The sequence below is a fragment of the Phascolarctos cinereus genome, unplaced genomic scaffold, assembly GCF_003287225.1.
Source record: "Phascolarctos cinereus isolate Bilbo 61053 unplaced genomic scaffold, phaCin_HiC Scaffold_1;HRSCAF=81, whole genome shotgun sequence".
Taxonomy (NCBI): domain Eukaryota; kingdom Metazoa; phylum Chordata; class Mammalia; order Diprotodontia; family Phascolarctidae; genus Phascolarctos; species Phascolarctos cinereus.
In genome coordinates, this window is record NW_027555514.1 from 174,120,560 (window position 1) to 174,136,224 (window position 15,665).

The following is a 15,665-nucleotide window of genomic DNA, read 5'->3' on the forward strand; positions in this document are numbered from 1 at the left end:
GTATAAACAAGACCATGCTGCAGTAATATCATGCAAGTAAGGTTACGAACATAATTAAAGAGTCATGTATTAGATTAAAGCCTGATAATGGAAAGTCAGAAATATAAGATAAAACCAGGGGAAATTAATAATGAAGATGAGGTAAAAAAGAAAGTTTAGTAAGATATTGACAGAAGCAAGAATGTGACAAAGTTCTTGTGGGAAGTAGCTATTGTACAAATCTAATATATATGGAGCTTTGAAGAAAACAATCATTTAGGTGAAAGGTAATAATAACTATTATCATATCATTTAAAATAACACTTTACAGTTTATGAAGTGCTTGACAATTTTTATCTTATTTCATCCTCAAAGCTCTGGGAGGTAGGTGCTATTATTATCCCTATTATACAAATGAAGAAACTGAGGAAGATAGGGTTAAGTGACAGGGTGATTCATCTGATAAGTGTCTGAAGCTGAATTTGAACTCATATCTTCCTGAATCCAGGCCCAGTACTCTTCCTACTTACTAAGCCATCAAGCACTCCAGATACAGCACTCTACCCCTTACACCATCTAGTTGCCCAGTAAATCATTCAAATTCCAGGAGGTGGGGGAGGAGGATTACATTTAAATAAATCAAAATAAGCTTCTAGTCATACAAGTAGGACATTTAAAAGTGACATTAGAAATTAATGTTAACCCTATGCCCAGCATGGAACTTAGAAAAAAGAAAATTGGAAAGAAATAACTTTTCACTGTTACCTTTTTCACCCATTCAATAGGGTGGAAGGGAAGGGGATAAGCATTTATAAAACACCTACTATGTATCAGCCACTATACTAAGTGCTTTGTAAATATTATTTCATTTGATCCTCACAACAACCTTTTAAAATAGGCACTATTATTATCCCCATTTTACAGCTGAGGAAACTGAGCCATCAGAGGTTTTGACTTGCCTAGGTCACATAGCTACCAAGTATCTAAATGTCTGAATTTGAAGTTATATATTCCTGAATCCAGGACCAGTGATCTTCCCACCTACTGGGCCACCAAGATCTTTCTCCTAATGTTTTCTTTGATTTATCTTATGTAAAAGTTGCTTAGGTTTCCCTGGTATCTGAATTGAATAGCCTCCTAGATGGAATTAGCAGTCCATTTATTTTATAAAAACTTTCCTAACGATCTGTTTCCACTAATGTCTAATTCTTTGTGTGGTAAAAGTTATATTCCTTACTTGGCAAAAAAAAAATAGCCCTAAGTAGTCCATTCAAATTTTTAAAATTCAATAAACTTTTATTAAGCACCTAAGCATTATGCAAGACTAAGAATGAAACTATTTCCATAACATAGAACTAGCACTTATTACCTCTTCCCCTCAATGGAATTTATAAGTTGCATGTGCAATACATACAAATTATTATTATGCAAGGTAGATTGCAATATGGACATTCTATTGATTCAGACAAAGTGCTGAAAGAAAAGTTGAGTGGGGAGAGATCATTTTGATATTGGGGGATAAGAGAGGTATCATGGAGGGAATAGAGTCTCAGTCGGGTCTTGAAGAAAGTCTTGCTCCAATTCAAGAAAACACTGACATTTTTATCATAAACATTAAAATTGGCCAGTTTTCCAACTGTGTGGCTGCTATTTTATACAAAATAACAATTATCTTTTTTGAAAAGAGGCAAAATAATATTCAGAGATGATCAATATGTTTGTTGATTTTAATTTTTCATTGAGTATATTTTATTTGGAAATGACAAAGTAAACAGGCTTTAAAGTAGCAGCTTTGATGAAGCAAGAAGAGCACAAGATTTGGAATGAGATGATTGTAGTTCAAGTGTTGGGTCAGTCCCTTCCTAGATGTGTGACCTAATTTCCATCCTAACTACATTTCACCTTAGCTCTTGAGGTTTCATTTTCCTTATCTGTAAAATGGAAATAACACTTTCAATACTTGTCTCAGAGGTTGCTGAGATGAAAACGTTTTATAAACCACAAAGCATTATGTGAAGGTTATCTATTATTAATAGTTATCAATAATCTAAAAATGAATATACCTAATTCTTTTTAAAGATAGGCAGGACAGTATAATGGACGGTGGGATGGACTCATAATCAAGAAGACCCATCTGAGTTCAGGTACTACCTCTTCCACATTCTGACTCTGTCACCCTGGATAAGTCAGTTAATCTTTTAGTGCTCCAACAGCCTTCTAAGAATATGTTTCAGAACAGTTATTGATCTACCTTCATTGAGGGAGTACACTCACAAGGAATTTTCTACATTTTTTATGTATCACAAGTGTAGAGATAGAAAAAAAATCCTCCTGTATCTACATTGTCTTCAAACTCAGAGCACTTTTATTTTATTTATTTTTTTAGGCAATTGGGGTTAAGTGACTTGCCCAGGGTCACATAGCTAGTAAGTGTCAAGTGTTTGGTCTGACGCCAGATTTGAACTCAGGTCCTCCTTACTTCAGGGCCAGTGCTCTATCCACTGCTCCACCTAGGTGCCCCTCAGAGCAATTTTAAAAAAAAGTTAGATACCAAGAGATTAAATTCATTCATTCATTCAAAAGGCATTTATCAAATACCTACGTATTAGGCACTATGATAATACTAGGAATACAAAAATGCAACACACCCTTCCTTGAACAATCTTATAAGGGTGGAAAAAACATATATACATATAAGTAAATTATGTATGTGTGTATACATATAAATGTATATGTGGATACATATAAGTATATATGTAAATATTCTATATATACACACATCTATATCTACATATATTCTCTCTTTACACACATACACACATATATGTATATGTATATTTATTTATTTAAAGATAAGTATGAAGTAATTTCAGAGAAAGGGGTACTAATACCTGGGGTGGATGGGGATCATGAAGTGGCACTTGAACTGAGCCATAAGGGAAACTAGTGATAAGAAAAGGTTGGAGAGTAAGTTCATGCAAGGGCCGAAATTAAAGAGAGAATGTTTTGTATGGGAAACATACAGTAAGTGGAAGGGAATAATCTTTAATAAGCTAGAAAAAAATAACTGGAACCAGATTATGAAAGGCTTTGGATATAAAACCTAGAAGTACTTTTTTTTTATCCTAAATACGGTAAAGAGTTATTGAAGCTTCTTCAGCAAGGAGGAAACATGGTCAGATTGTTGTTTTAGGAAGAGCAATTTGTCCTGTGTAGAGAATGGTGACCTAGAGAAAACAAAGTTGGGGAAAGCAGCTAGATTGAACCAAGTACATTTAGAGAAAAGCAACAACAGGGAAAATGCAATTGTGAAAACTTTGAGGGATTGATATACAAAATATATAAAGGAAAGGAAAATACCAAAGGTGTATGAAAAAAAAATCTTAGACCATATTAATACAATTTTTAAAGGCAACTAAGAACATATCAGCTACTATTAGGATACTTTCTCATCTATCCAAACTCCAGGACTAACATAGGTTAGTCACCTGTGCACGAATCAAGTCTATCCTGGATGAGAGTATTAGCAATATTCAACTATAGACAATATCTTCATAATTTTTAGTTAACTGAAATAAATTAAAGCAGTGTGATATAAAGGATAGAATATAGGTCTTGGAGTGAGATTGTTTGAATCTTGACTCTAACATTTACTGCTTTGTATGACCCTGTGCAAATTACTTAACCTCCTTTTGCCTCATTTTCTCATCTATAAAATAGTTTGTAATCAATGACTTTCAAGTCATCTACTTTTCCATAGGTCAAAATCTATAATCCTATGATGTTATGTAGAGAATATAAGATACCACAGTGCTTAGTTTATTAATTGTAAAAAAAAAAAAAGTCATTCAGTAGAGCAAAATACCTCCTTAAAGACTCTTTTACCACAAATATTTCACCCACACATTAAAATCTTCTGGTTCTCTAACATATAGTAATACATAATCCTGTTTAGCAGCCTTCTGAATATAAATAGTCAATTCATAAAAAAAAAAGGAAATGTATTTTCACCAAAACTGTTTTTTTTAACTGGGGTAAAAGAGTTTGTTTGGAATCCATATCGAAGAGGGATTTTTCTGTAGATTATTAGATTCTCCAAATGTTCCTGTTTGCATATAATACTATGCATCAAGCCTGGATCATTGCAGAGCCACTGGGAAGAACTCTGTAACCACCCAAAAGTGTAGTTTAACTATATACACAAGAAAGATGAAGTGGATGAAGAATGTTGCCCAGATAATGACACACATTTCAATGGACAAAACATAGAATTTATTCATTATATGTGTATCTGGGACAGACAATGGAGATAGACAACAATTTTGGCCTAAAATTAGACAGGTGGAGATAAGCAGGCTGAATTACCTTCAGAAAATTATAAAGATATTTTAAGAATTCCAAGATTCTTCTGGGGAATAACGAAGGTTCATATTTTCAATACCAATATTCTGTTGTGATTGCTATATGGCAATGAGTCAAGGAACGTAGTTTAGGAAGAATTATAACTGATAATCACATCTCAGACAATGGAAAGACATATAGTGGGTGTGAGTAGGCTACAGCATATAACTAATGAGGAATGTCAGAGAAGAGCAGCTGTAAAAGATGTCATTAAGGAACTATATAGTAGAACAAGAAGATGGGTTGATTATATGTCAAGGGTAAGGGATGCCATGTGAATAGCTATGAAAAAATTGAAGAAGAACTCTCATATATTGGGTGGACTCCCTATGGTGAATTTATGGAAGTCCATGAAAAAGAGTCATGCAGAATGGAGAGGCATGAATGTGGTTGTAATCTGCATCATTGGAAAGAACTTACAAATTATTGACATTACAGATCTACTTAGGTATATTTAAGAAAGGAGGATGGATTGATGAGGGGAAAGATCAGAGACAAGGAGGCAAATTAGGAGGCAATTACAATATACTCTGCCAGAGGTGATAAGGACATAAGCTGAGTGGTAGTCTTACTAGTAGAGAAAATGTAAAAGATGCAGTCAATATTGTGGTAGAATCAACAGGACTTGGAAAGTGATCTCAACCATTACCCCCACTTTTTCATTAATTCTCGTTGTCTCCCTATCTGCCTACAAACATGCCCATGTCTCCTACATCCTAAAAACAAAACAAAACAAAATTCACTCAATCCAACAATACCCAATAGTTATCATCATGTATCCCTTCTCTCCTTTGCAGCCAAACTCCTTGAGAAAGTCCTCTAGGATTGGTACTTCCATTTCCTCTTCTCTCACTTAATTTGAAACCCTCTAAAATATGATTTCCAACTTCATCATTCAGCTAAAAGTCCTCCCCTCAAAGTTGCTAATGATTTCATATAGCATCTTGTACCCTTGCCACTCATTTGATAAATATCATAGATTTTTTTCTTGACCTTTATCCTTCTTGACCTCTTTGCAGCTTTTGTCAATGCCAAACACCCTCTTTTGAATCTTTTCCTCTCTAGGACTTTGTGATGTTCTTTTTCCCAGTTCTCCTACCTGTCTGACCACTCATTCTTTATCTCTTATGTTGGGTCTTCATACAGATGTCCATTAACTGTAGGTGTACTGGACACTCTTCTCTTTTCCCTCTAGAACATCCCATTTGGTAATTTCATCAGCTCCCATGGGTTTATATCTGCAGATGATTATCAGATCTATTTTTCCAACCCTAACCCCTCTCCTGAGTTTCAGTCCAACAGCTCCAACTTCCTATTGGACATCTCAAACTAGGTGTCCCATATCTATCTCAAACTCAGCATTTCCAGAATAGAACCCACTATCTTTCTCTGACCCTACCCTGAACTTTCATATTACTGTTGAGGGCACCACCATCCTCCCAATCACCCAGGCTCCAAATCTCAGCATATCTTCCTTAATTTATCACTAACAATCACCCCACATATCCAGTCTGTTGCCAGATCTTGTCATTTCTACCTTCACAGTGTCTTCATACTTGTTCCTTTCTGTACACTCACACCGCCACCACTCTGGTACAGTCCCTGATAACTTCACACCAAGACTATTGTGAGGGCTTTCTGGTTAATTTCCCTGTTCCTAGTTTCTCTCCATTCCAATCCATCCTCCACTCAGCTACCAAAATGATCTTCTTGAAGAAAAGGTTCAACATGTCACTGGATGAAATGCCACCCAGTCAACTCCAGGTCCTCTTTTTTAACCTCCAGGATGGAATATAAAATGTTTGGCTGCTAAACTCCAGTTTTCTAACACTTTACTTTGTTCCGCTTACTATACAATCCAGCAGCCTTGGCCTGTTTGCTTTTCCTGCCACATAACACTACATCTCCTGGTTTTGTACCTCATTGCTGACTGTCCCTCATACTTGTAATGTTTTCACTTTCATCTCCTGGATTCTAGGACTTCCTTTAAAACTCAGCTCAAATCCTTCTGCAAGCTAAGTGTGACGTGGCTACCAAAGAAACCAATAGTATGTTAAAGTACAGTAAGATATGCATGGCTTCCATGAATATAGAGGTGATAGACCCACTGTATTATGTCTTTGTCACATTGTTTCTGTAGTATTATGGGCAGTTTTGAGTGCCATGGTTAGGAAAGACTTTAATAAACTGGAGGTTATTCAGAGAAGAGCAACTAGTATAAGGAAGGACCTGAAGTACATATTATATGAGGGATGGTTAAAGGAAAGGAATGAACTGGGGATGTTTATCCTGGAGAATACTTGGGGGGAGAGGGAAAATTGTAGCTGACTCCATGTATTTGAAGGGCTGTCACTTGAAGAGGAATTAGATTTGTTTAGCACCAGAGGGTTGCTTGAGGATGTAAAGAGTTCCTCTGTAGTGGAAATCAGTAAGCAGCATCTGCATGCCCACTTTTTAGGTATATTAAAGGAGGGATTCTATTCGCATAATGGTTGGATAGATGACTGTTTGAGGTCCCTTCTAACTCTAATATTCTATGAGTCTAAGTCTAATATGAATCCAAGTTTATGAATATGAGTGAAGGGAATAAATAATGGTGGACCACCAACAGAAATGAGGAAATTAATAAGAGGGTGAGGTTGATGGGAAAGATAATGAGTTCTATTAACATGTTAAGTTTGAGATACCTCTGGGACATTTGAGACATTTCTTTTTAATTTTCTCTTTTTTATCATTAACTTAACTATCATTAACATGCACAAATATTTCAAAAAAGGTAGAATAAGAAAGGATTTTATTAGAAGTTATGAACATGTTATATGCTTTTTAAAAAGAAATGTTATTTAATAGTAATAATAATGAAAGCTAACATTTATGTAGCACTTACTATGTGTCAAGATACTGTGCTAAGTGCTTTGCAATTATTATCTTATTTGATCATGACGACAAGCCTGGAAAGTAGATGCTATCCTCATTTTATGAAGGGGGAAACTGAGGCAAACAGAGGTTCAGTAACTTGCCCAGGGTCACACAGCTAGTAAGTGTAAATCTAACAAGGGAACAGCAAAATTGCTCTATTTGTGCTCTCTTCCATACTTTTTTTTCTTTTAATATTTTATTGATACTATTTCATGTCATCTATGACCCACTAATGTTCCTTCTCGACTCTCTCCAAGTAGAAGCTGTCCTTTGTAATACATATGTATAAGTAAGAAAAAGAAATCAACATATTAGCCATAGTTGAGAATTTATGTCTCATTCTGGGGATCTAGTAAACACACCTGTCTTTCTGTACTGTGACTTCCTATTCCTTGACCCTTCAATTCTCTCCTAGGCCATTTCTCCTACTAGCCATGATCTCCTTTTTCTTCCCATCTCAACTCCCTGGTGAACCAATTTAACTCTACCCTGTTCTCTGCTCTTGAATCTCTTGCCCCATTATCATATTATGCCCTAATCAGATTATGCCTCAGGATTGGATCACTCTCACTGTTTGTCACCTTCTTAGCTATATACACCCTGATTAACGAAGATGGAGAAAATCATGCAACTGTTCTTCCTGGGTCCACTACAAATTTATGTTACAAAACCATAACTGGGCCTTCATTGCTGCTAGGCAATCCTACCATATCTCCCTAATCAACTCACTATCCCATTCTCCACAGCAACTCTTCCAAAGCTTTTCATCCTTCTTCAAACCTCCCCTGAGTCCACCTCTCTCCTGTTTCTCAGTTGAGAACCTTGCCTCACACTTTACAAAGAAAATTGATGCTTTTGGCTTTGAATGCCATTTTTCCCCTCTTTATCACCTACCACACAGGTGCCATCTGTCACTTTTTATTCCTTTACCTTGTTTCACATGATGAAATAGCCTTACTCTTTAATAAGGCTAACTCTATTACCAGCTCAAGTGATCCCATTCCATCCCATCTCCTCCATCAGGTTTCCTCTTTTGTCTTCCCCACTCTTTCATTTATTTTCAATATCTCCTTCTCTACTGGATTTTTTCCTACTGCATACAAACATACCCATGTCTCCCCTATCCTGAAAAAAACCCCCTCACTTGATCCTTCCATCCCTGCCAACTATTGTCCTTTATTTCTTCTGCCTTTTGTAGCTAAGTTCCTCAAAATAGCTATCTATAATAGATGCCTCCACTTTTTCTCCTCTCACTCTCCTCTTAACACTTTCCAATCTGTCTTCTGAGTTTATCACCCTGCCAAGACTGCTCACTCCAAAGTTACAAATGATCTCTTAGTCGCCCAATACAATGGCCTTTTCTCAATCCTCATTCTCTTTCACCTCTCTGCAGCCTTTGATGTTGTTGATCACTCTCTTCACCTTGACGCTCTCTTCTCTCTAAGTTTTTGAAACACATTCTCTCCTGGTTATCCTCCTACCTCTCTGACCTCTTCTTTTCTGTCTCCTTTGCTAGATCTCCTCCATATCATACCCTCTGACCTCAGGTGTCCTTCAGGGTTCCACGCTAGGTCCTTTCCTTTTCTCCCTTTATACTACTTCACTTGGTGATTTCATCAGTTCTCCGTGGATTTAATTACAATCACTGTGCTAATAATTCTCAAAATTACCGTTTTTGCCCCAATGTCTTGGCTGATCTCTAATCTCACATTTTGAACTGCCTTTCAGACATCTCTAACTGGATGCCCAGTATACATCTTAAATTCAATATATCCAAAAGAGAACTCATTATCTTTCCTCCTAAACAATACCCCCCCACCTTCCCTATTACTGCAGAGGGCAACACCATCCTCCCATTATCTCAGGCCTGCCACCCAGAAGCCATCCTGGATCCCTCACTGTCTTTTACCCCTCATATTCAAGCTGTTGCCAAGGCCTGCCAATTTCATCTTTACAACATCTCTCAAACAGCACCCCTCCTCTCCTCTGATACTGCCTCAGCTTTAGTGCAGGGCCTTATCACCTCATTCTTTTATTATTAAATAGCCTGTTGTTGGGTATGGCTATGACTTCTAATACCTAATAATAATTTTACTAGATCAAAGGTTATGTACAGTTCAGCAACTCTATAGTTTCAAATTCACATTCAAACTTTATTGTTTCAAATCATTTTCCAGAAGAGTTCTATTAATTAATAACTCCATCAGTAGTGCATTAGTGAACCTATCTGGTCACAATTCCTCCAACAACTATTATTTTCCTCTTTTTCATTTTTTATCAATCTAATGGGTCTTACATATACTATTAAGAGGTTGTTTTTTTTTAAATTCATCTCATTATTAGTGATTTTGGGGAAAAAATCTTCATACGGTTTTTGATAGCTTGATTTCTTCATTTGAAAATTGCTTGTTCTGGGACAGGTAGGTGGTGCAGTAGATAGAACATCGGCCCTGGATTCAGGAGGACCTGAGTTCAAATCTGACCTCAGACACATAAGCCTTACTAGCTGTGTGACTCTGGGCAAGTCACTTAACCCCTATTGCCTACCCCCCCAAAAAAATTGCTTGTTCTTGTCCTTGGACTACATGTTGATTAGGAGGATGGTATAGATAGATAGAGACAGAAAGAGGAAGGGAGAGAGACAGACAGACATAGACACATATATATAAATTCTTTGTGTATCTTGCATAATAGATCAGATATAGATGCTGCGAAAATTTCTCCATATATTTATTTTCCTTCTGATTCTAACTCCATTCATTTTTCTTATGCAAAGTTTTTCAGTTTTATACAATCACTATTGTCCATTTTATATCAACAAACAAAATATTTTAGGATCACCCCTATCCCTGTTTACATAAGAATTTTCCCCCCTAGATGTATCAAACATTCATAATTTCATATAATTCATCAAAGGAAGGTACCTACTTCCTTTCTTCTCTGAATGTCTTATTTTGTTAATATTATGATATAACTTTGTATATTTAGGTCACATAACCAATGGGATTTGGTATGTCATCTGGTGTCAGATATCGTTTTAGGCTACTTTCTTGTTTTCCTAGAAGCTTTTATTTTATTTTTTAAGTAGCGAGTCCTTACCCTAGTATTTGAGGACCTTGGTTTTAATACTATGCTACTATACTCAATTGCTTCTGGGTATGTTTTTTATCTAATCTGTTCCATCAATCGACTTTCCTAGTTTTTAAAACTTCCAAATAGTTTTGATGAGTACTGCTTTGTAATATAATGTAGTTCGAGAACTGCCACTGTTACTCCATTTTATTCCTTTTTTTTCATTATTTCCATTAAGATTCTTGACCTCTTCTTCTTCCAGATTTATTTTGTTCTTCTCTTGCTTAGTTTAAAACAAATAAGTCCTTAGTAGTTTGATGGGTATAGAACTAAATGTGTAAAATTAATTCAAATAGTATTATCTTTTTTGTTATTATATTAGCACAGTCCAGTCATGAACAATTAATGTCCCTCTCATGTAAACTTCCTTTATTTCTGTTAAAATTATTTCATTCGTTGTCATTCATTCAGTGTTGTTCAACTCTTCATGACCCTATGGACCATACTGTCAGTTTTCTTGGCAAAGATACTGGAGTGGTTTATCGTTTCCTTCTCTAGTAGATTAAGGCAAACAGGGCTAAGTGACTTGCCCAGGGTCACAGCTAGTAAGTGTCTGAGACTAGATTTGAACTCAGGTCTGACTCCAGGCCCAGCACTCTATCTACTGATCTATCTAGCTATGTTGAATTAATATAATTCCTGAGGATATCTTAGTAGGTAGACTCGCAGATATTTTAGATATTTGAAGAGTACAATGTTTCAGCAATAGTATATAATGAACTAATGAACAGAAGCTTAAAACAATAACATGGTACATGGGAAAACCATTTAGAGGTGGATTTTGTAATGAAATTATTTGGATAATCCATTCCTAAGACAGAGTATTTGCAGGATATTTCACTTTGCCCAGTATATTTTATGTCCTATTTTTCCTCTGTTTATTTCTGACATAGTACCATGTGACATAAAACAATAGTACCATGTGCCAACAAAGGGGGAAAAAAAGCAATTGTGTGAGTAGGCAATTGCACATGCATGAATCAAGATATTTTGTTATTTTAAAAAAAGATAGAAAAGAAAATCATGTATATTTATGGAAAAATAGGAATTTGTAATAAAGAAATTTTTTTGTTCAAGCAACAGCTGTATTAAGTTTTGTTTTCAAGAAATTAAAGAAATCTCAATCATAAAGTAATGCCTCAAGCTTCAGAGATTATGATCAATACCCTTGTTATCCTTCAGGGAATGTTTTGCAGCTAAGTACTCTCAAAAACAGGTGCTATTTACGACTGGTGTAATACCCCCAAAGATTTTAGTTTCCCTTAGCAAAAAAAAATCTGTCTGTTCCCCAACAATTACTCTCTTGGTAAACAGTCATCTTGTCTTGTCACCCTAAATAATTAACCTATCATCTTAGAACATAGAGATTACACTGACTTACATCAAACAAATGTCACTGAATTTTGATATAGTTATTTTATTTTTTTTGTTGTTATTCTGTTGGCTGAAATTAGACAAATTGAATTCTACTTATTAAAAAAGCATGTTGTATAAGAAAATGTCAAATATACATGAATCATTCATTTTTAAAGAACAGCATATTTATTGGGAAATTGTGTAAATCAATTGTATATGGCATTTAAAGTATACTTCGTTGCTTTAAAATTGAAAAGGAAGACTTAATTCTATATCATTTTTAAATGGTTATATCCTAGCAACAATGCTAACAAACACATCATGTAAAAGTTAAAATGCAGTAGTGAAATGAGCCATATAAAGGAAGAGTCAGTGACCATATAATATTTCAGTTTCTATTATATCTGGTAGCAATCTAGTTAAAAAGAAATGACAGTTGCCCTGAAGGAAATAAAGTGGAGATATTATTGTAGTAGTAGTTTGGAAGGAAAATTGCACTGTGTTTTGACTGGATTATTTTAAATCCTTGCAAACTATTCTCATGTCTCTGCAGTGCTACTTCTCCTCCCCCCACCTACCCCCTTTATACAAATTGGGTTTATATCGTCTGCACTCATAGGGCCCAGGGGCCCTTTTGTGGCAGAGAGGAGGAAAAGGGGAATTAGAAAAAGAAAATATGACAGACAGTTTTGAGGGGGGGAAAGGGTAATTTTCCTTATAAGTCTATTCCTAAACGGGAGTCCTTCCGTGAAATATTTTGCTTCTGTTGAGCAGTCAGTCAGAATCAAGTGTAGGATTTTGCTGGATTGTGGGCTTTGGCACTGACAGGTTTTATTTTGGAGGGGAGAGAGCACAGGGAGGTAGAATGTGGGGAGGCTGGTATTTTAGCTCTATCAGCCCTGAAGGCAGAGTTAGCACTTGCAATGGGACAAAAGTATTCGCAGTCATCAGAGAACTTTGCAGTCAGCTTCAATAACATCATTCCTTTTTTCTGCTTTTTTTCTGCTTTTTTTTTTTTGGCAGCCAAGCTCTTAGTAGAACCATCTGTCTTTCTATTAGTATTTTTGAGTCCTGTTTTGAAGCCACTTTGCTTGGCAAAGTCACTTTCATCCTTGGAAACGATTTTTAAAAAAGTTCTGTGGCTCTTTGCCGAAGAAGAGTACTATGTAAAAATCCACATGGCTGTTCATTTTTGTTCTGAAAGAATATGGCTACTTTGTCTTTGTCTTGAATCAAATAAAGCAGGAGGTGGGACAAGCGGAGAATGTCTGGTGGAGTGAGAGGTGTGGATCAAATTTTAAGCAGCAAATTTCAAAACGATATCATGTTCATTTTTATATGCTTCTATTGCTATGTAAATGCTTTCACAATGAGATTTCTTCAGCTATTCTAGCAGATTGATTGGAAGGGAAATTACTTTTCACTTATTTTTAATACCTTTTTTTTGAGTTAACCGATTGATAAATGTGCCTTACCTTTTCTATTAAATATGAAATAACAGATCATTAGTGGTCATTGAAGATCCCAAGACACTTTTTTTCTAATATAGGGAGTTAGCATCCTGATCCTGGCTTAACTCCAGTTTGGGTAATTATATATTGCCTACCTAAACTCCCTTTGTGATCTCATTTGGATATTATATTCTTCATTTTCTGGCTGAAACTGCTGTGTAATGTTGCTATGTGCTTTTAAACAGCTGCCACGTTCCCTACTGAAGGTGGCTGAATTTCAGCTGTGGGTGAGCTGATCCCCATGGATGGTTCGTGTATGAATGCTATAGCACTCAAAAGACTAAATGCTTTTAAAAAGTTTGCAAAAGTTTTAGCTTTAACTATTTTTAATTGTTTCAAGCTGAATTAAAATTACCTCCTGTTAGCTGAAGATTTGTAAATTTAGTCTCAGTGCAATTTTCTGACTGGAACGCAAGGTGATAATCTTTACCTTTCCCTCCTCATACCCACTTCCTAAGAAGAAAATTAAAATGGTTTATAATAGAAAAATAAGAAAATATAAATTATATTTACTCACAAAGATTTTAGTTTTTTACATGTATATTTATATTGCTGATTCTATGTTATATAGTAGGCTTTCTAAAGTGCAAGGATCATATACTGTGCACATATAGAAGAATTATAAATACTATGTGTTAATGCTAAAAATGACTATATTATGGATTTTTTTAATTCAGGAAAGGTCCTTTCTAATTCATTTTGAATTTTTCTAACTTCAGGGGAAATATTTCCCCCCCTTTAACTACATCCCCCCTGCATTAAGAAAACAAATTGTAACCTTTCTTTGGCTGAAAACATTTTAAATATATATATATATATATATATATATATATATATATATATATGTATGTGTGTGTGTGTGTGTATATATATACATATATATATACACACATATATATATACACATATATTGTCTTAACAAGAAGTTTTGAAGGAGATTTCATTTTATTGTGCTTACTTATTTGAAAATTGAAAGTTAAGATTTGAGAAAAGGGGGGAGCTCTGCAGACTTACTGAATGTAATGCAAATTACTCTGATGAATCACCAATGATTGTATGTGTATTGAATTTTTCTAGATATATGAGAAAATTCTTTGCACTGTTTCAATGTGTTTTAAAATAGCTTCTATGTTCCTTACTAAAGGCAGATAATTTTTAGCATTAACTGAAAATAAGCTAGCTTAAACAAATTATGTACATGCGTATACATTTTATGCACATGCAATAAATATAAATATATATATATATTTAAAATGCAGACATGTATTTTGATACAGTTAAGACATGCAATTTTACATGACATTCACAGTAGTCTAATATCAGAGGCATTAATACCTCCCCCCACTCTGTATTTTTCAGACTGAGTATTGTGTTTAAGAATGACACATTTTAAGAAAGATGTTGACTAAACTACATCCAGAGAGAGACAATAAGGATGGTGAGGTGTTTGGAAGTCTGCAACATGTCATATGAAAAAGAGTTGGGTTGTTTAGCTTGGAAAAGAGAAGACTAAGTGTTGACATGACAACTGTCCCCACATGACAACCATCCCCACTACATGTAGGGCTACGATTTGGAAGAAAAATTATACTTACCCTGTGTTCCTTCAGAGTAGACTAGGACCAAGTAATTGATTTATTCATTCAACAGCCATTTATTAAATGTTCACCATATGCAGAACACTATACTAGGCACTGGAAGAGATACCAAGATAATTAGACTTTTTTTTTTACATAGAAAGAAAGATAATCCTTCCTTACCTCAGCAAAGGAAGACCTTTTTAAGTAATTAGAGCACTCACTACAACAGTAGACAGGTTGCTTTGCAAAGGGGTGAACCCACTGGATATGTACAAGTAGAAGTTAGGTGACCATATGTCAAGCATGATGTAGATGGGTTACCCGGATTTGGTGGGAGATTGAACTAAGTGGCTTCTAAAGTCACTTCTAAGACTCCTATTATTCTATAATTAAGGTGATTCCATAATTTGTACCTCGAATGAGAAGTCCCAACATATTAAAAAATGGACTAAACACCTTCATTTTCCTTAAAGGAACAAAAGAATTCTCCCTTTGATTAGTTTTCTCATGTTCAGCAGGTTCAAGGTCAGCTGCCTCCATTAATGATTCCAGTATTCCCTCCAGACCAGCGTACACTGGCAGCAGCTGCCCAGCAAGGATTCCTACTTCCTCCAGGCTTCAGCTACAAGGCAGGATGTAGTAAGTACTGTGTTTTTCCATTTGGGAGTGGGCGGAGGGTGGGTTCACACCATTTGCTATTAATGCCCCACCAAGAAGTGAGCTCACAGATATATCATATTTATTTTAGAAAGGCTATACTAGGAGGATGTGGAAAGGGATTTAAGTT

General features: G+C 35.5%; 1 protein-coding gene across 8 annotated transcripts in view; it reads left to right on the forward strand.

Moving 5' to 3' along the window:
• The window catches only part of SOX5 (SRY-box transcription factor 5), a 1,266,595-nt gene that overhangs the window by 1,093,734 nt on the left and 157,196 nt on the right, over positions 1-15,665 (forward strand). For 6 of the 8 annotated variants that reach the window (XM_020994275.2, XM_078155084.1, XM_078155082.1 and 3 more), the window contains one exon: positions 15,394-15,517. In XM_020994275.2, coding sequence (XP_020849934.1) covers positions 15,394-15,517 — 124 coding nt within the window. The remainder of the gene's footprint in view (positions 1-15,393; positions 15,518-15,665) is intronic. The other 2 variants (XM_078155079.1, XM_078155099.1) reach the window with 1 other exon arrangement.